The sequence below is a fragment of the Sinocyclocheilus grahami genome, unplaced genomic scaffold (assembly GCF_001515645.1).
Source record: "Sinocyclocheilus grahami isolate Dianchi unplaced genomic scaffold, SAMN03320097.WGS_v1.1 scaffold40.1, whole genome shotgun sequence".
Taxonomy (NCBI): Eukaryota; Metazoa; Chordata; class Actinopteri; order Cypriniformes; family Cyprinidae; genus Sinocyclocheilus; species Sinocyclocheilus grahami.
This window is the reverse complement of record NW_015505219.1, coordinates 1,323,940-1,346,215: the sequence shown is the minus strand read 5'-3', so window position 1 is coordinate 1,346,215 and position 22,276 is coordinate 1,323,940. Positions and strand designations below refer to the sequence as shown.

The window sequence follows — 22,276 nt, the reverse complement described above, 5'->3', positions numbered from 1 at the left end:
CGTTTTAGGTAGGCGTGGTTGACTCTTAACTTTTATAAAGAATATCTCTTTGGGTTTGAGACTTTAGTCTTTGTCTTTGCAACTTTAAGGATCTTCTTTATGCACCAAGAGCTTGTAACACTCCAAAGAGAAAGGAAAAATTGAAATCGCATCATATGACCCCTTTAAGGCACGTGAACCAGGATCACGGTCTTTAAGCGGGAGCGCTGACAGTTAAAGCCCTTTTCTGATTTTATTGTTGTTTGTATTGTCATGTTGCTGATCTGCTGATTTTACTTGCTGATATTTAAATATATATATTTATTTTTTGTTGTTGTTGTTGTTGTTGTATTTTATATGCTCTCTTGGTGGTTGGTGGGGTAGCATCAATAAAATAAATGCATAGACCCATCCCCCCCTACAAATCGCACCCTGTATGTATGTGTATATATATAGCACCTGAGTTAAATATATGAGTGTCACAGCAAAGGGTCTGAATACTTAGGACCATGTGATATTTCAGTTTTTCTTTTTTAATAAATCTGCAAAAATGTCAACAATTCTGTGTTTTTTCTGTCAATATGGGGTGCTGTGTGTACATTAATGAGGAAAAAAAATGAACTTAAATGATTTTAGCAAATGGCTGCAATATAACAAAGAGTGAAAAATGTAAGCGGGTCTGAATACTTTCCGTACCCACTGTATATACAGAGGCGGACAGTAACTAAGTACACTTTTTGAGTATCTGTACTTTACTTGAGTATTATTTTTTCTGGAAACTTATGACTTTAACAAATATTGTACTTGTCACTCTACTGCATTTCTATCAAGGTCCTCGAAGTAGAAAGTCGTTAGCAGCTTTGAAAGTCAGTGGGTGATTTCTTTCTTCTTTTTTTCAGACAGTTTATCAGTAATCACTCTTGTAGAGCTACATGAAGTGATTTCCCAGCATCTTTTGAGCACTGACCAGTTCCAAATGTGATATTTATTTACAACAGTTAAATAATAAGAAGTTAATATTGTGGTATATATTAGACACAATATTGTCTGATTTTGCTAAATTGTGTACGTGAAAATATTACCTATAAAGCCACAGAAGAACTGATGTAGCAGCACTGCAGACCATTCTGTGTGTGACATCAAAGTACAGCGAGAGCGATTAGACAGCACTTTTTTTCTTTCTTTTTTGATGTCAAATAGGTCTTGCTGTTTTGCTTTTTTGTTAAAGCAGTGTTGCTGTTGTAAAGTTATACAGCTACAGTTGTGTTGCTGTGTTTTAAAGCAGGTTTGATTTTTTATTTTCTTCCTTATCAGTCTGTATTTACAGCATTACTGTATTTACAGTTTCACTGTCCACTCTGTTCAAATGTGGATGAATGGCTACACATAGATGTGTCCTGAGCTGTGTGAGATCACTACCATCCTGCTTTTGTGGGGGTGGGTTGGGGTGTTAAAAAATGTTTTTTGTTTGTTTGTTTTGTTTTTCCCCATAGGTTTTTAACATTCTAAAAGCTCTTAATTCCAAACATACTACAAGCTAGTCAGTGTATTCAGTAGGTGTAATGTATAGTATGTCGCTTCAGAAGTATTGCAAGTATTACATACAACAATAATAAAACAGTGCATTGACATAAAAAAGGTAATTTACTTTTGGTACTAAAGTACTTTTAAAAGCAAGTACTTCCGTACTTTGACTTAAGTAAAAATCTGTCTTTACAACTTTTACTTGTAATGGAGTAATATTTGACCAGCAGTATCTGTACTTTCACTCAAGTAATGGAGTTGTGTACTTTGTTTGCCTCTGTATATATATATATATACACACACACACACACACACACATATATATATATATATATATATATATATATAGGCTATATTACTAGCAGAAGACCTGATCTATTCTGGCGAACCTCAGTGATATAGCAGGTCTTGGGTCACGTAGTAATGTTTTATAAAGCAACTGACCGCGAACAGAATTAGTTTGTTTCTCGGTCTTTGCCTTGTCAAATAGGAACTTGTTTGTCTTTGTGGTTCATCAGTGTCGCAAGAGCGGATTTGTTAAAGTAACAGATAGTCTGATATGCGGGGAGGAGAGGAAGGGGCTGCTGTCTTCTGGCTCTCTCACAAAGAGAGGAAGGTAAGTCGCAACTGAAGATATATTTTGTCAAACGAATAGGCTTAGTTAACGTTTTGTCCTAGATCTGTAGCCTACTATGATTCAAATAATAATGAAACAGTTTTAAATAACATTTTAAATCGTAAGGTTTTTATTTTCTTTATTTTATTAGGATGTCAGAAATGTTGATGTGAGGAAAATTTACATTTGCTGAACGGGTTGACATTATGACCCGTTACCATATTGTATATTTTGGTGGCTGATTATTATTATTATTTGTATAATTTTTTTGGAAGTGAAATATAAATTTATAATGTGGAGCGGATCTACACTCAAGTTTCTCTTCTCATTCTTCGGTGTATTAGCTGCGATTAAAGTTCAGTCTGCCTCAGAAGAGCTGTGTCCTCGACAAGGTAATAAACATTTCATTTCGAAACACAATTGAGAATTATTCATCTGTGGTTGAATTTGTGTGATGAACCTTAATCAGTTATTCTTGACCTGTATTGTATATTTTGACTTTAAAAAACAGATTTATATCTCTTTCATGGTCTTGTTAGGCTGTAGCCAGAGTGATTCATCTCTGACTCAGAGGTTAATGGTTAATGATGAGCGCTTGTAGTAAAGAATAGCCTAATATTAATAGCAATTAAGTTAAATTAAGTGTAAAAACTTTCATCACGGGACCTTTCTTTTTTATATTGAATGTTCACATTCAAAACTTCTTGGAAACTTTTTACCTCACATTCATTAATTATTTATTTTCTGCTTTCAATCTTAAAATAAAATTAAATAAAATTAAACAAAAACATATTAAAATAATGAATGCGAAAAGAATAAACAACTTCCATGTTTATTGTTTGAAAATGATTATCAGTTTGTTTGCTTTTTTCAAAAACTACAAAAAATGTATGAGCAAAGATGTGATGCGTGGAGAAAAGAAAAGATTAATGTAAAACTTCTGATGAGAATAGTTTTTATTGTGCTTATCATTTGCAATCAAGTTATAATTGCAAAAAGTTTTGTGTATTTCAGACACATCAAATGCTAACTATGACAAAAGCAAAACAGAGTCCTTTTTTACTACAAAAATATGAAAATTTAATTTCTACCACAAGATGTTCTCGAACACAATATTTAATTTGAGATGTGGTGGAAATGGACATTCGGTGGGGAAAAAGAGACAAAAATGATTCTGTGATACATGTATGTCTACTCTTGGACATTGTTAGCAAACAACATAAATATTGAGAGATTATTTCCAACAGCCCTGAGAGCCAAAAGCAGAGGCGTCATGCCCATTCAAGCCGAGGGGACACGTGCCCCCTCAGATTTTCGAGCCTAGTTGGGATGCAACTTCCAAAAGACAAAAAAAGCCGAATGATATTTTTAAATAATTGATTCAATCACACGGGTGTGATGTGCGGCACATCGCTAGCTGATAAATTCAAATCTGCGTTCGCTGGCTGGCGCTGAGTCAGAGACAGACGTGTTTTTACATTATAACCAATCACACACGATTCTGTTGAGCTTATGAATGCAATGGCCAATCAGAGGCGTTCAGAACAGTCATTGCTGAAACACCGGAGTTTTGTGCACTGCTGCGTCGCTGACTGAATGAAATAACAAAGTGCAGATGTGCCAACGATGTAAGATATACAAAAAAATTTATAATATAAAAACATTTAATATATTCAAAAAATATTAATATAATATTAAAACAAAAAAATACAAATATTATCAAATTAAATAAAACATAGTCTAGACCCCCTCCCAGGCAGGTAGAAAATCAAAGGCATCTCTGAGTATGATGAGGATTTCCCTAGTAATGTTACAGCAAATGTTTGGCTATGACACATAAAAATGAGGCATAGTGTGGATTTTATATGCTTTTAGTAATAGTTCATTGTTTCAAAGTGCTGTGAACTTGGAGGGAAAAAAGTTTACCATTTTCTTTTACATAGTGATCCCCTTTAGTCCGTTTATGAAAGTGGGGAAGAATCTGGGGAATTTTAATAAAAGGAAGTGAAAGCAAAAGTACCAGTTCATTACTGGTTCAAAATTCATAATTTTGTTCCATATATAACCGGCGCTATGAACTGTGAGTATAATGTACTGTATATAGGCTACTCACCCAAGTTAGAATATTATGTACTAGAAACCAGTACATATGTAAAGGATTATTAATGTGATTAAATATCTAAAACTGTTGTGAATCTTCTTCAGAGCCCCTTCCTGGAGTTTTGGTCTTGAAGTTAGGAAGCAATGTTGTGCTTGGCTGCAGAGGCGGTGTCTCTGTGGACGGTGTGCCGTTGGCTTCAGCCAGTGTCACAAATAAAAAATACAGAAACAAGCAGACAGAAGACATCACTGTCAGCTGGACATCCCAAACAGGTGATGCTAATGCTACACAGCTAACCAGTATGAAGGGAAATGTTACAACTGAGACATACCAAAAGTTTGATTCTGGTATGTATTCCAAAGCTAAAGGGGACACAACAGTTACAGTTACAGTTAAACCACCTGTAACCATAAGAAAGGAACAAAGCACTTCTAGACGTGTTTTGCGTGCTGTCAGTCAAACTACTGGAAAGGAGGAAGAGGTCTTTGATATCACCATGGGGACGGATTTTCATCAGGACTATGATTATGAAGAGGAAAGGTCCAGGGTGACAAGAGGCATCAAAAAGCGAACACGCTGGACTCTCAATGGATGACAATTGCATTCCGGCGTGGAAAGGGGGGGGATTTTAAGACGGCCACATCTCAGCTGGGCAGATGCTGGGAATTACAGCTGCTACAGAGGAGAGAGACTAATTTCCACATTCAGAATCAGCGTAGGGGGTGAGGACCTTCTTTCACATGCATATTTCAAATGATTTACAGATACACACAGAAGAAATTCACATCCTTGCACTTTTTCCACAGTGCCCCCAGAGAGACCCACTGTCTACTGCTACAAGAAGTTTCACACCAGTAAAGTCCGCTGTGATTGGACATCCAAAAATCCAGTAACCCCAAGGCCACTGTGTTACCTCCTTCTTATTAGAGAGTGAGTGTATGTATTTAGCAGCAGTCAGCACTTTATGAATAAATGACTCAGTGTTTATGTAAGTATTTAAATAAATGTATAATATATTTGTAGATTTCTAAATTTTTTTATGAAAAATATACAGAATAACATATGGAACCTATGTAAATAATAACTGAATCATTTTATTTATTCTTTTAAATTATGATTATCATCTGATCTCTCCTGTGCACTTCTCTCTCTACAAAGATTGTTTGGTAACGTCACTCACGTGCCTTGTTCATTCTCCCGCTCCCGCTGTTGGTGTGCTTTTTACGTGGAGGAGGGTGACAGAGCTCTCCATGTGGCAAAACTGTGTGTGTCTAACACAGCAGGCAATGCCACGAGCCCTTACCTCAGCTTCAAGCTTCATGACATCAGTGAGTGCTTGTGTTTTCCTGTTCTGTGGGATGTTGATTAGTCGCTTACACTTTTAGAACACCATCAATGTGCTTGTGAAACAAAAATCTTTTTCTCCGTAGTTAAGCCAGACCCTCCGACCAGGGTGGTGGTGAGAGCAGTTGAGGGCCAGAAGCATATGCTTAAAGTATCCTGGTCTTATCCCAGTTCCTGGAAGCATGGCTTCTATGCCCTGCATTTCCAGCTGAGATACCGATCACAACTCGCAGAGCAGGTAAAATGGGAAGGCTTGTATGTATAAATCTTGAAATGGCACAATGGTATTTATGTGTGTGTATTTAGTACCAGTCAGTGCTGATATATGACAGGATGGACAGACACGTGTCCTGGACAATTTATGATGCTCTGCCACACACTCAGTATGAAGTGCAGCTCCGGGCCAAGGATGAGTTTGACGGCGTCTGGAGTGACTGGACTGACACTGTCTATGCAGTCAGTTGGACAGGTAACAAAATAATAATTTCTAATACTGTAAAACTTGTTTTAATTGTTTTAAAGAAATTAGTTCAATTTTGGTGTATTTTAAATATTTGGTGTATTTGTCACATACTGTACCTGTATTATTGATTTTAAGAGCAAAGATCAGTGTTCAGCAGATAAGAGGCTCTAAACACGTCTATGAGAACATAATTTACACTAAAAAAAAAATAATAATTTGCATTGGGGAAAGCATATAATTGTCTGTTGGACATTAAAAGGTTGAATGAAATGAAACTTTTGTCATTAATTACTCACCCTCATGTTGTTCCAAACCTGTAAGACATTTGTTCATCTTTAAAACACAAATTAAGATATTTTTGATGAAATCCGAGAGCTTTCTGACCCTGCATAGACAGCAATGGTACTACCACGTTCATGGCCCAAGAGAGGTAGTAAGGACATTGTTAAAATAGTCCGTGTGACATCAGTGATTCAACCTTAATTTTATTAATCTACAAGAATATTTTATTTGTGTGCAAAGGATGTGGTACTCTCATGAACGCTCGTTGAAGAAATTGTTGAATAAAGTATTTTTGTTTTCTTTACCTACAAAAAGTATCCTCGTAGCTTTGTAAAATTAAGGTTGAACCACTGATGTCACATAGACTATTTCAACAATGTTCTTACTACCTCTCTAAGCCTTGAACGTGGTAGTTGTTGCCTATTGAGAGTCAGAAAGCTCTTGGATTTCATCAAAAATATGTTAATTTGTGTTCCGAAGATGAATGAAAATCTTACGGGTTTGGAGCGACATGAGGGTGAGTAATTAATGACAAAAGTTTCATTTTTGGGCGAATTATCCCTTTAAGCTTTCAATCAACTGGGCGAGATCTGAAAAAGGGCAGGGCTTTGCAACAAACATCCAAAATTGCAAATGGTTGATACTAGACTAACAGTGGTTGAACTTAAAAACCACAAAAATTGCTCAGAAATAGAGACCCATTTAGTTGAAGTCTTTCACATCACATTAAGTTTAGTGTTTATAATTAGTATTTGTAAATATCGAAGAATACAATTATTTTCCATTATTTTATTTTTTTTAAATAACCAATTTCACTGTTTAGTAGTACCTTTTTTGTATTTTTATTTTGTACAGCATTTAACAACATACACAATCACATACCAACACAGCCGACAACAGACAAAAAGATTCTTGTGCTTTAGTCTGTGTATGTACATTAAAAAAACATTAATAAATCATAAAAAGAATAATTGATCTGCATTAATTCAACCAAATTAAGTAATAACTTATTTTGAAGATAATTTATGAAAGGTCGTCACATAAAATCAATTTACCGTCGTAAATTTGGTCTTATTTTTTTCCAGACTCAAGAATTGTAACACATCTATATCCCACCGTCATAGTAGTAGCTTTTAGGACCAACACTTAAAACAAAACAAAAAATATATATAATTCATATAACTATATAGAATAGTTGTTGTCTTGTTTTAAAGTATGAAATATTCAAGAACAAGACAAAATACACTTTTACATCATGAAAATAAGTTTGCTTTGTGGCTGCTTAAAGGCCAGGTTGAATTATGCCTGCTCTGATCAACTTAAGCCCCTATTATCATGGTATACAGTTATTATTACTGTGTAAATGCATTCATGCCACAACCAAGCAGCATTAAACAGTCTGTGTAAAGACACATTTAGAATTTTCTGAAAATACCTTTTAATATCTTATACAGTTTTGCTGTGGACAAGCAAAACAACAGCTTTAAGGTTGTGACAACCATTTGTTTTCACTAGGGATGCACCCGGTATCGGGCCGATACTGAGCTCTTATACTCGTACTCGTTAAAATGCCCCGATACCAAACGCTGATACCACACAGCATGTGATAAGCCCCATATTCAAACAAAGAAACACCGACAACAGAACAAAAGACAGCAGAATGGAGTTATTAGAGATTAAGGATGTATACGAAGTATATGTATGCAATGAATATAATGTTAAACATTCAGTATTAACGCCTGTATAGCTGATGTGCGCGCGCATGAGTGGATTGAGCGCGCGGCGGCGCAGATGCGTGAGCTTGTCGAGTGAATATACCTTTCTCACAGACATCACTGGAAAGTTTGCAGTTCGGTCGGATATGTCAAAAACAAGTAAGTAAAACAATGCACAAGTTACTTAACGGTAGAGAGAGAGAGAGAGAGAGCGTGCGCGCGCGCAATTCTGGATTAAAACTAAATCGTACAAATAAGACCATTTAAATGGGGCATTCACTATAAACATAATTTATTTTTAACCTTAGGCATACACGACTATCTGGCGAAAGTGAAACTAGCAGCTTGTGTGAAATGCGCTAGGCTGTACTATTCTGCAGCAGTACAAATACGTGCAGGCGTTGAGCGTTTTGCTTGCTTGAGTGTTTCTGCATTATATGAGTGGCTTTGGAAAATAAATCGCAGCACGTTTCAGATGAAAAAAATGACTTCTATTTCTGAAAATATCACAGCTAGGAGATTTATAGCGAGTGGTTCCCAGCATTATTACAGCAAAGCGCATGATTACAGTACTAAGCCGCTGCAATGGAGCAGCTCTAATGCTATTAAATTAAAGATGATGTACCATAGAGCAAAAAACGAACAGTGAAAGTAACAAAAACTTACATTTTAATGGCCATAATTAAGTGTGAAAATAACTGAAGGATATACAGGCAAACCAAAAATGATTCAGAGACCAGATATAATTTTAGATTTTTTTTTTAGTGGGTGCAGGACACTATAGTTCATTTATGTAAGTGAGGACAGTAAAATAAAGTAAACTGTGACAAATCATACCCAAAAATTCTTCATACAGTGGACTACCAGTAAAGCTGATACAAATTTGGGTCCAAAAATTATTCAGACCGAGTCTGGGTAAAAAATTTAAGTTGAGGTTTGCATGAAGCTGGGTGACAGCATGCCCAGGAGACTACAGGCTGTCATTAAGGCTAAGGGTTGCCCGACTAAGTATTGATAGTTGTGTAAATACTGTCATACTAACAGCTGTCTGAATAAATTTTGGTTGATTGTAATCCATTACATACCTTTCTATCAAAGTTATCTAACATTATCAAGCTGAATTTGTTTTGACACAGTTTAACTCTGAGTTCTTGTCATATTTATTACCATTTTCTAAACTATAGCGAATAAACTGTGATAATGTGAGAAATGTTGAAGATGTCTGAATAAATTTTGGTTCGACTGTATCTATTTGATAAATGAAGTTAACCAACTAACATTATACATACCCTTTTGTTTTCTGTACGCAATATTTAAAAAATTTACAAATGCAATCAAATATTGGTATCGGTACTCGGTATCGGCAAGTACCAAAAATAAAAGTATCAGTATCGGGCGAGTACTGGAAAAAGTGGTATCGGTGCATCCCTAGTTTTCACCCTAAAAAATATTTTTGAATATTGAAATGTTTGTTTGCGTTTCTTCATAGCTCCTGAGATGACTACTACCTCTGAGAGCATTACTATGGTGAGTTCATTCAACAAAATATAATACATAAACACACTGACATATCTCTACATGCCTGTTTAAAATATTTAAACCTTTATATTTATTATTTCTTCAATTGTCTTTCAGGAGCCCTTTGAGATGTTTCCTGAAGGTTCAGGAGGATCTGGAGAAGACCCTGGTGTAGGTACGTCTGAGCAAGAAAGCAAAGGTAACATGATTCATTGTTCTCCTTCAGGTACTGGTACTCACACATCTGCTAATTCTATAATGAAAGCAGACAGGAAATGAACATGGCACCTTACTGGAAAGTCGAAATAGGAAATGGTCACTATAATATGTTTGGAGTTTAACAATGTGCTGTAATTTCCACACTTTTTGAAGAAGAGTTTAGTTAATCAAAATATAAATTATTCAAGTATAATCAATGTGAATATAGCCATTTATGTATTACGTTATTCTACTATTATAATCATGTGTATTTGCCTGCATGTATAGAAATCTGTATGAGAATGGAATGTGCAGACATATGGTGAAGTACATGATAAGCACACGATGGCACATAATGGGGCCCTTATTTTCACAGAACATAAAATTAAGGCCTCATGTCTGCATCGTGATCCCATAACAAATATGAATGAAATGTATTGAACACACCTAGAGAAAATGTATATAAGAGGGTACACAAAAAGATTCGAGAGATTGCCCTGCAGAGTTCTCTCAGGTTTTATTGTCCCTGAAAATAAAATCTCTTCTGGCATCAAAACCCCAAGACTCTGAGAAAAATTCTTCAAAGCAGCGGCAGAAGCCACCACAAATTGGCGCCCAACATGGGGCTGGAAAGGAGCAAGGGTGGAAGACCACTTTGGACTGGCTTGACGAACAACACGGTGGCCACTACAATAAGGTAAGCAGATTTTGCTTATATACTTAGTGTTGTTCGCCCGGTATGCCCTTGGTGGTAAGGACACCAATTTGCTCCTCCAAATTTAAAGAACAAAAAGAAAAAAAAGGGTTTTGATTCCAGAATAACTAATTGCATGCAATGGTCTGTGTTTATTGTTAAGTGAGCCTTTTGAAGGATAGCAATAAACATTAAGCAGATAAATTATAAGGAAGCGTGCAAAGTCCTATGGATAGGCAAAAATTCCTGCAGGGTACTGCTTTTTTACTGTGTTGAGGAAGTGGAAGAGCGAGTAGAACTGACAGGTCACTTAGGACGAGTGTAGAGTAGTCGGATTTAATGTATGTTTTAATGTATGTGTCTGTGTCTGTGTGAATGACTATGGTTGTATGAGAACAATAAATTCCGTATCGGGTGGGTAAAAGCTGCGCACCACTCCTGGACCATCACTTAAGTGTGATCTGGCAGAGTTGGACGCAGTTAGTGCCGCACCTCAGAGGGATGAAAGAATGTGATAAGCCCTATAAATAAAGGGACAAAGACTGAATGAATGAGCCCTGTGGATAAAGGGACTAAAATGAGTGAATGTATTTAGACAAATTGTTTCAATAAAGACTGGGTCAAGATTTTGGCATTGTAGATTTTCGTACATATTTGAATGCATATATTGTGTGACGTAAATAGGGAGAATATTTAGGAGACTAATGCAGTTTAGAAAGTGGAATATCATAGAGGTATATGCCCTATATTAAATAATCAAATTGCTGATAAAATAATTTTTATAACAGGAAACAAAGAATAAATACATAAAGGTCTTAGTTATTGGTTCTCACTTTTGGATGCTAAGTGTAAAAAGAGGTATACGCCCTATGTTAAATAATTAAATTGCTGATAAAATAATTTTTATAACAGGAAACAATGAATATATACATAAAGGTCTTAGTTATTGGTTGGCACGTTTGGATGCTATGTTTTAAAAATATATATATATATAGGATTTAGATAATAAATTCACTTTATAATATATTGAAAATGTGCACACGCATGTGATATAATAAATACTAGGCTTAAAAGTGCATGATACAGAAGAAAATAGGAGGAATTGGTTAAAAGAAGTCAAATTAAGTTGGGGAGAATGTAAAGTAAGTTAAATTATTGTATAAAAGTATATACTGAGCTTAAAATATAGGATTGTCATATTACAGGAAAAATGATGGCAACCACTCCGGTGGAAATATTAGGATTAAAATATCCACTGTGTAAAGAACTGATAGACAAGCTCTCAAACAAATGGCAACAGAGAACTAAAAAAAATTATGACAAAATGGCCAAAGGAAGGGACATTTGATGTAGCATTGTGCGAGGAAATGGAAACTTTGATAAAAAAAATCATAAAACTAAAGGCAATAGTAAAAAGAGAGAAAAGAGAGAAGCAAAAAGGGAAAAAGATAAAGAAGTGTTATCTTTGTTCAAAAAGGAAGAAGACTCATTGAAAAGTATAAAACAGGCAAGAAAAATACTAAAAGAGGCAGACAAAGAGACAAAGAAAAAAGAAGAGTTGTTTTCTAAACCACCCCCATATCTGCCCCTAGAGGGACAGTTCCCAATACATAAGGGTACTGTAGAAGTGTCTGGGTAAAAGCAAATGGAAGGACAAGTAGCATTAGAAGAAAAACAAAAAGAACCAGATGTAAGACCAAAGAGGCGACAGAATAAAAAGAGTGAGGGATATTTACCTTTAGATTGTTATAAACAGGCACGCATAGCATTAGAAATGATGAAAGCAAACTATGAAGGGAAAACAAGGGGCTGGGAAGTGGATTAAGGTGTTTGAAGAAGAAACTATGGGCAAACTTTTAGCTGTGGGGGACATTAAAGCACTGCTGGCAAAGATTATAGGAGGGGCAAAAATGGAAGAAATTCTTCAAGCATCCAATCTGGACAGAGCTGTGGACTCTCACTACATGGATGGAACTGTTTTTGATGCATTCTGTCCAGCAGTGTGGCAGGCACTGCATGCTGAGTACCCGATCAGACTAGACCCTAAATCATTAAAGGGAGAACAGCTGGGGGAAACAGAAAATCCAACTACATATGTCCAGAGACAGCTGAAAAGATGGAAGCATGAGACTGAAGGGAATCCAGAAGGAGACCCATTAATGGCAACATTGTTTAGAAATGCTGTGATAGATGCCATGCCACAAGCTGTAAAGAGCAGGCTGGAGGACGTAGTCGGCTTAAACTCTAAAACACACAAAGAGTTCCGTGACCATGTGTCTCATGCAGTGGAGCAATACAGAAAAAAGAAACAGAAGCTCAAAAACCAAGAGAAAGAGCTACAGAGAAAATTAACTCAGTTACAACTTGAAGAACTGACAAAAAAGAATAAGAAAAAGATTCAAGCTTCAGTAAAGAACGATGAATCAGAACAAATGACAGTGATGTCTCCAGTAAATGCTCCTCCACCACCTGTTCAGCCAAGCCCCCCTGCAGCAGCCCATCCAAATGCACACCAGATCCCTTTACCCATCATTAATGTCTATACTCAACAACCAGGGCCAATGGGATGGAAAAGAAAACCAGTACAAAGAGGACAGAGAGGAAGAGGCAAGCCTTATACTGGTCCTCCAGGAATGTGCTGGGGATGCGGACAGCCTGGACATAATAAGAATGACTGTCCCACCAATCCATGGCAACAGCCACCTCGTGGTGGAAGGCGGGAGAGTTGGCAGCAGCCCACCCGTTGTCCATTACAGCGCCCAGTAAACCCTTGGGGAGGTCCAAATCAAGGATATTAGGGGTGCCCAGAGAATTCTATTGGGGAGAGTCAGCTTCCAATTTTAACAACTAAAGCTGATCAAGAACCTATTCTGCAAATTGAAATAGAGGGAAAGACGACACCAATGATGGTAGACACAGGAGCTGTTTATACTTGTGTTAATTCAAATTATGCCTCTCATCTCCCCTTGTCGGGAAAATTAGCAAAGACAATAGGATAATGCAGCTAATTCCAATGACAGCTCCAGTGTGTCTACAAACCAAAAATAAAAGTGTAACCATACCCATTCTTGTATCAAATCAGACTCCTGTTAATTTGTTAGGGAGAGATGCATTATGTAAATTAGGGCTACAAATTTGGTCTTCTCCTGAAGGGGTATATATAGACACAATAGGAATAGAAACTCAAATGATAATATCAAAAACTTTAGGAGTCAGCTGTCCACGGCAGTCCTGCAGCGCAACACACTCAGAAAAATATAGTCTGATTATCGTTATTGCTAAAATCCCAGAAAATAGAGATATCATTTTTTGATATCCCACAAATTTGGTGTTCTCCTGATGGGGTATATATAGACACAATAGGAATAGAAACTCAGATGATGGTTGTAGAGCCAAAAGCAAATGTTTATTGGATAGGACAGATCGAGCAAGATGTGAGACAGACAATTAATAAATGGGGAAAGTATATTGAGGCACAGATTCCAGAAGCACAGTTACCTAAATCAGAATTTCATTGCACAATGATATATGATCCCGAAAGAGATGAAAAAATAGAGAAAAAATGGCAGGAAGAAACTACAGGACAAAAAATTTAAATAATCTCACAGCACATAATAAAAATGTAAACAGGGAGCAGCTTTGAGTATACCTGAATGTGAATTTGTGAAATGATTCAATTTAACAGATTCTGTGCCACATGTGTCTGTATACAGTATGTAGGAAAAAACTGGGAAGCAAAAGATCTAGGACCAATGATGAAAAAGGCAGAACAAAGCAAATGGGAACCAACAGAACATCCGTTGATTTTTCACTCAGCTGACAAAAATTACATCAAAAGTTTGTGTGCAACCAATTTGATGGGAATTCCTCAGGAAGTAGTTATCAATCAAAAGAAACTGATGCAGATGAATACAACATCTGAATTAATAAACAATACTGAGACTGAACTATTTAAGGAAGTAGAGCATCAGCTACCAACTGAACTATGGTCTCAACCAAGATGTGAGACAGACAATTAATAAATGGGGAAAGTATATTGAGGCACAGATTCCAGAAGCACAGTTACCTAAATCAGAATTTCATTGCACAATGATATATGATCCCGAAAGAGATGAAAAAATAGAGAAAAAATGGCAGGAAGAAACTACAGGACAAAAAATTTAAATAATCTCACAGCACATAATAAAAATGTAAACAGGGAGCAGCTTTGAGTATACCTGAATGTGAATTTGTGAAATGATTCAATTTAACAGATTCTGTGCCACATGTGTCTGTATACAGTATGTAGGAAAAAACTGGGAAGCAAAAGATCTAGGACCAATGATGAAAAAGGCAGAACAAAGCAAATGGGAACCAACAGAACATCCGTTGATTTTTCACTCAGCTGACAAAAATTACATCAAAAGTTTGTGTGCAACCAATTTGATGGGAATTCCTCAGGAAGTAGTTATCAATCAAAAGAAACTGATGCAGATGAATACAACATCTGAATTAATAAACAATACTGAGACTGAACTATTTAAGGAAGTAGAGCATCAGCTACCAACTGAACTATGGTCTCAACATGATTCGAATATAGGATTGATAAAATCAGCAAACCCAGTGAGAGTACAACTTAAGCCAGATGCATGTCTGCCCAGAAAGCCGCAATACCCTTTGCGTCTTGATGCTGAAATAGGCATAAAAAACACTATTGATGGTTTAGTGAAGGCAGGAGTATTAATAGAAACAACTAGTTATTGTAACACTCCAATTATGCCTGTAATCAAAGCAGACAAAAACAGATGGCGTCTTGTTCATGACCTACGAGCAATCAATGATATAGTAGAGGATTTGCCAGCTGAGTTACCAAACCCGCACACGTTACTGATGAATGTCCCTCCTGATGCTAAATACTTTACAGTAATTGATCTCTGTTCGGCCTACTTCAGTGTTCCATTAGCAGAGGAAAGTAGATATTTATTTGCATTTACATATGCAGGTAAACAGTATACCTACACCAGAATTCCTCAAGGGTTTAAACATTCGCCACATTTATTTAATAAAATACTTAAAGCTGATTTAGAGGATCTTATGATAAACAGTACTCTTTTACAGTATGTAGATGATTTGATTATTTGTTCTACATCACTAGAACAATGCCACAGAGATTATATTAAGGTCCTAACGAAATTAGCACAAGGAGGTCACAAAGTATCCAAGACCAAAATACAATATTGCCAGCCTCAAGTTGAATACTTAGGACGATTGATTGCATTTGGCACACGAGCTATAGCTCCAGCTCAATTGGAATGTATAAATAAAACACCACTTCCTCAAACAGTAACACAGATGATGACTTTCCTAGGGATGACCGACTTTAGTGCTGATTGGATAGAAGATTATGCAGCAAAAACAGCTCCATTAAGAGAAATCATGAAACATGCAGAACTGCAACATTTAGGTAATCCATTAAAATGGAACACTGATGCATTACTAGCATTTGAGACTATAAAAAAAGAACCACAAAAGGCCCCTTCCCTCAGAAATTCTGAATACATTAAACAATTTCATCTGTATGTCGCAAATAGAGTTGATGGTTATGCATCAGCTGTATTGATGCAAGAGACTTGTAGTGGAAGGAAAAAAACAGCCTATAGCTTACTACCGTACAAAGTTGGACAATGTAGCACAAGGTTACCACCATGTTACCAACAAGGCCTTGCAGCAGTATACTATGCATATGAGAAAGCAGCTACAATAACCATGGGGTACCCAGTAACTATTTATACTCATCACAAAATTGTGGAGTTAATAGAACAAGGAAAATTTGTTCTGACTCAAGCCCGAATTCTAGCCTATTCGTCGCTACTCACGTATCCAGATGTTACAATTAAGCGATGCCATACAGTTAATCCAACTGAATTGATTCCTTTGGCTTTTGAAGGAAAGCCCCATGAATGTGTGACTGATTCATTGGCATTTGCCAGATTACGGCCCGATCTTGAGTCTACACCAATCCCTGAAGCAGAAGTCACTTACTTCGTTGATGGTTCTAGCTTTAGAGATCATGTAGGAAATCATACAGAATATTCAGGAGTAAAGAAAGACAAGGAAGAATTTGTGCCTGTGATATCACAACATTGTGTACAGCCTTGCTCTGCACAATTAGCAGAATTAAAAGCTCTCACAGCTGCATGTCAATTAGCAAAAGGACAAACAGCCAATATTTTCACTGATTCAGCATATGTGCATGGTGTATGTCACTTGTTTAGAGCAGTATGGAAACAAAGAGGTTTTAAAAAGAGTGACGGGACTCCCATACAACATGCTGAACAAATAGGTCAATTAATTTCTGCTATGATGATACCAAAACGACTAGCGATAATGAAGTGTCAAGCTCATAAAAAAGGAAATGATTACATCATTAAAGGAAATAATGCAGCAGACATGGAAGCTTAAAAATCCTCAGGGTGTCAGGTAGCAGTACTAACACCTGTAGTACTTATAGAACCTCAACCTCAATTGGACGATATTATTCGAATTCAACAGCAAGCAGGCCCTTATGAACATTCTATGTGGCACCAAAGAGGAGCCAAAAAAGACACACAATACATCTGGCATACACATGAAGGTCCAATTGTTGCACCAACTTCACTTTTGAATATTCTCATTTCAGATGCGCATGGTTTTGAACATTGCGCAAGTGGGGAAGTGATAAGGAAAATTAAACAGCAAGGATATTGGTCTCCTTATTTACATGCAATGGTAAATTAATTTTTGTCCACATGTGAAGCTTGTGCCAAAAACAATGTGAGAAAAGGAATAACAACACCAGTAGGCCATATACCAGTACCAGAAGGACCATTTAAGCATCTGGTAAGGCAAAGGGTATATGCTGGTGATCATAGACAGATTTAGCAGATGGGTGGAGGCAAAATGCTAACGGGTCGACCCATGCCTGTGCCATATTGTAGAGGTCTCTACAAAGGACCTCCTCTAGAGCAATTGCAAATGGAACTTCGATCTTATATGAAGAAATTAACTGCCATACATAAAGCTATCTATTTACAGGAAACAAGAAAAGAGCCCTGTGAGGAAACAGAGACTGAATGTCCAATTGTTCCAGGTGACCAAGTATATCTGAGGGTATTCTGGAGAAAGTGGAATGAGCCCAGGAGAGAGGAACCCTACAAAGTCGTGAGAGCTACTCCAACAGCAGTCCAAGTGGAGGGAAGTACAACCTGGTATCATCTAAACCACTGTACAAGAGTTCCCCAAATAAGGACGGAAAGAGAAAGAAACAGACAAGCAGATAACTCAGGAAAAAGTGATGAGGAAAGACCAGTGACACAAGATGAAGTGCAAACTGATGAGAGCTCAAAAAAAAGATCCACAAGGAGCTCACATTCTCCTGTCAGACAAACAGGAGAGGAGAAAGAATGAGTCTGACAACATATCTGATGATTATCACATGCCTAATGCAGATAATTCTACAAGCTCAAGCTGTAGCCGACAGCCCCCAGACTTCCCTAGAATCAACTTTCACCCCCTCAGTTGAATCTAGCAGTGGCTTTGACTTAATCCAAACAAAACAAGAACTAGATAAGGAGGAAAAAGTATCTAGACAAAATAGACACATTGTAAATGACAGCCATAACATTACTTATAAGAGAACGGGCAATTCAGATATATTATGGGAAAAGGCAGAAGACAATAATTGGTATCAATGGGTAAATTACACAGCAGAAAAAGAGAAATGGGAAAACTTCATAGTTTGCTTTGAAGCAAGACCATTTTTTTATATTGTACCAATACCTATACACAGTTCTAGTTGTAGAATATTTCATGATGAATGGTTTAAGAAATGTCCAGGACTGTCTAATGCAATGGGGTTAGATGTAGTGAGATTGGGAGGTAAATGCTTTATAGAAAGAGGCAGAGAGATAAATGTCTTTAGAAACTGTACCCAAAAAATGGCATATTGCCCATATTGGTGCCAGTAGGGAAATATTGATGTAGGAAGATTTGAAGGAAAATGCAGCAGAACATGGAAAATACCACGATGTAAAGATGACTATTTAGTGATAAAAGACGGCCCACCACCTATATTTGATGACATTGATATTGCATTGGCAGACATATGGTGGATGAGTGGATTAGAATATGGCCTCTTGACAACATTACCAGAAAAATGGTCAGGATTATGTACTAGAATTATGCTTACACATAAAATGAGTCACATCTCTCTAGAAGAGGAAGCAACAAATGAAAAGAAAGACAGATCCAGAAGAGCCTATGAAAAAGACCCTGCAGTTTATATAGATTCAATTGGTCAACCAAGAGGTATACCTTATGAGTTTAAAGCAAGAGATGAAATCAAATCAATATTAATTTGGATTACACAAAATAAAAATACAGAATGGATCAATTACATATATTACAATCAGCAAAGATTTATTAATAACACTGATGAGGCCTTATCACTTTTAGGAGAGCAATTGGATGCAACGAGCAGAATGACATGGCAAAATCGAATAGCTTTAAATTATTTGTTAGCTGAGAAAGGGGGAGTGTGTGTTATGTTTGGGGATCAATGCTGTATTTATATACCAAATAATACTGCTCCAGAAGGCGCATTCACTGAAGTAATGACCAAATTGAAAAACCTAAGGATTGAACTTAAAACTAACGCTGGGACAGATAATAAGATGGGGAATTGGTTTGATCTAAAGTTAGGAGCATGGGGAGCATGGTTAGCTAAATTAGGAATGTTTTTAGGAGTTGCAGTATTAATAGGAGGATTACTGTTTTCCTGTGTGCTTCCCATACTGAAGTCATTAGTTGTCCAAGCCACAGCTAGGCAAATGGAAATTCTAAGATGTCAAGATAATAAGAAATTGATTTTGAAGAGTAACCAAAATGTACATTACCAGGACTGGGCTTATGCACCCAACTGGAAGTCACAAACATTGACAAATGATGGAGACTCTAGTTCCTCAACTGAGGACGAAGAAGAGGTATAAAGATGAACCATACCCTGGGTGTAAGTGCTAGCCTAACCTCTGCCCAAGGGGGGCCCTCTACGATGCGCAAAGTGTCTGGACTGAAGATCAACTATGCTATTTTTTGTTACATGTTTTATGTCTTGAATTTTTATTTCTGTTTTATACTACATAACTGTGACAACCCCAGGCAAGCGCTGAACCAATTGCACGCTCATGCTTATAACATTGTTTGATCTTAAATGAGGGATTAGTGAGACGGGATCTTTTACTCCCTCCTAGTCAAGTGTGGGGGGAGAGGTTTGGTCCTGCTGCTCCGCCAGAGTGCTGTTACATAATCTAGTCATTGGTGATAAAACTGTGTGACTTAATTAAGTCACTAGGTCATAATAACTAATGAGACTAGATCTCTCTGGGTAAAGACAAGTAAAGGTGAGACTTAGTAAGTCTGAAAGGGGAGAATGAAGAAGAGTTTAATGAATAAAATATAAATTATTCAAGTATAATCAATGTGAATATGGCCATTTATGTATTAAGTTATTCTACTATTATAATCATGTGTATTTGCCTGCATGTATAGAAATCTGTATGAGAATGGAATGTGCAGACATATGGTGAAGTACATGATAAGCACATGATGGCACATAATGGGGGGCCTTATTTTCACAGAACATAAAATTAAGGCCTCATGTCTGCATCGTGATCCCATAACAAATATGAATGAAATATATTGAACACGCCTAGAGAAAAAACTGTATATAAGAGGGTACACAAAAAGCCACCACAGTTTCAGCCTTCTGTGACATTTCACCTCTGTCCTCATTCACTCTTCCTCATAGGTTCAGTGGCAATAGATGGAGCTGATGATACTGAATATGCTACAGTGTGGCTGTGTGTGTCATGCGTTTTTGGGCTGTGTTTTCTTGTAGTCCTCACCATGCTCACAGTCTATTTACTCAGGTAAAACTCTTTAAATTTTCCATCTTTTAATATATAATTAGTGATTGCTTAGATCTGAAAATCCTTTTGTCTTTTAAAAAGTTGTTCCAAGTCTGCTTCTTTGTTTCTCCATTCAGTCCTTATATTTACCCCCGTTTACTTTCTGCTTTTGGGTCTTATCAGGTATAGGCTGCATTTCATGTCTAGAACAGGAAAACAGACTTTGCCCTTTGCATTCCTCCTTCATTCCCCTCGGCCTCCTGCTCCCTCCAAGCAGCTTCCAGAGGAGGGAAAGTCTCTGATGTCTCCTCCAAAACACAGCCAGCAACACGTTCTTCCTGTTTAGCAAGAGGAGCAGGAGGGCATTCATCTGCATAACATGGATTATTTCCTGTCTCCAAGGACAGAGGGTGTGCCGTGGACAATAGGCAGACATGAGTAAACAGAAGAAACCCCACTGTAGTGGATACAGTGAGACTGACTAAGATTCACACACTGTTTTTATGTGATTCAGTAGCCTAACAGTATTATGAGTGTGAAAAGTCAATGTTGTGTCATCTTGGGCTACATTTCATCTGTTATATTATTGATATTTTTGACTACTTTCAAAACCATTTGTAAATAAGGATTTTTTTAACAGTATGAGTATTACTTAACAGTAATCACATGCTAGTTTACTCCAGGGAGAGGATACAAATGTGAAAATGGTATAGAATAATGAATAATGTGCAGTGTTTCATGATTTCTTGTTTATACAGAGTGAAATATGCTGAACGATATTTCAGTTTCAGTTTGTTTGTACATTGCTTTTTAAAATACATATGGTTCCAAAGTGGCCGTAAAAAGAATAGTGACTTAGAAACTCCAAAGAGTTTAAAGGTGACACTGAAAAGAAAACGCCCTAAGATGGTTATGTGGGATAAGGAAGAAGGAACAATGGCCTTCTTTTTTAAATGTCCATAGCCAAATATAATCTAGCCATGTTAAATGGCAAGAGCCAGAAATCTTATACAATTGGGGCCAGGGACCCCTAGAATCATCACCACCTTTCGCCTGCTAGCGATGGCCCTGCTTCTGCAGTCTGCACAATGAAACTGAAATTCTAATGTGGTAAACGTTTTTGTCTCTTAGGACTTCTTTTTTTTTACTGATCTTGTTCTCTGCTGTTATATTAGATTTACATATTGATAACCCTGAATGGTATCAGAGGTATTGTGGGATTACAAATTTAAGAATCTGTTTAAAATATGCTGATCCTATGTTCTGACATAGCATCACATGAAAAACTAAGGTGAAGTACATTGTATTTAGCATTTAAGGTAAATTACATCAGACAAATGATTATCTTAAGCAAAGTGTAGCAAGAGGTTCCTGTCTGTTCCTGTTCTCTTATTGTTAGTCAAATGAACCATGATTACTGAGACCATCACCTTTTGTTTGTAATGGCTCTTGGTGCCTCTGCCCCAGTCTTTGAGTAGTTATGCTGATTGAATTAGGACTGTCAGACTGATTGGATCAGCACCTATGCATTGGATGACACTGTTATACTGATGAGATCAAGGCTGGGAAAATGCCGGTGTCGAGCTGATTGCCTGTACTTCATTTGCATGCTATAGGTTAGATTGTCTCCACCTCTACTGAATGTATCCCGCCCCCTTAAAATGTATATAAACTACAATGTATTACTGCCTTAGTCAGACTTGGATGACTGCAGCGACGCACAGCGAGTCCTCAATAAAGAGTGACTTCTGTATGAAAGATATCCCAACATCTCCTGGTTTCTGCTTCGACGAGGAAAAAGTTTCCTACAGTATGTAGGCTATGTAGTGTTGTCTAATGAAACTGATGAGTCCTACACTGTCTCTTTTGCTTATCTGTAAGGAATACCACTGGATTAAACATAAAACAGCAGATTTGAC

At 37.0% G+C, this 22,276-nt stretch overlaps 1 protein-coding gene across 1 annotated transcript; it reads left to right on the top strand.

Annotated features, from left to right (window-relative positions):
- Window positions 1-2,155: 2,155 nt before the first annotated feature.
- On the top strand, window positions 2,156-21,591 carry LOC107582060 (interleukin-6 receptor subunit alpha-like). Its single transcript, XM_016267780.1, is given in 10 exon segments — window positions 2,156-2,511; window positions 4,325-4,942; window positions 5,027-5,150; window positions 5,379-5,548; window positions 5,651-5,802; window positions 5,871-6,033; window positions 9,514-9,551; window positions 9,660-9,717; window positions 20,258-20,378; window positions 20,541-21,591. Coding segments are annotated over 10 exon segments (1,803 nt in total). The 5' UTR covers window positions 2,156-2,411; the 3' UTR covers window positions 20,800-21,591.
- Window positions 21,592-22,276: the final 685 nt, after the last annotated feature.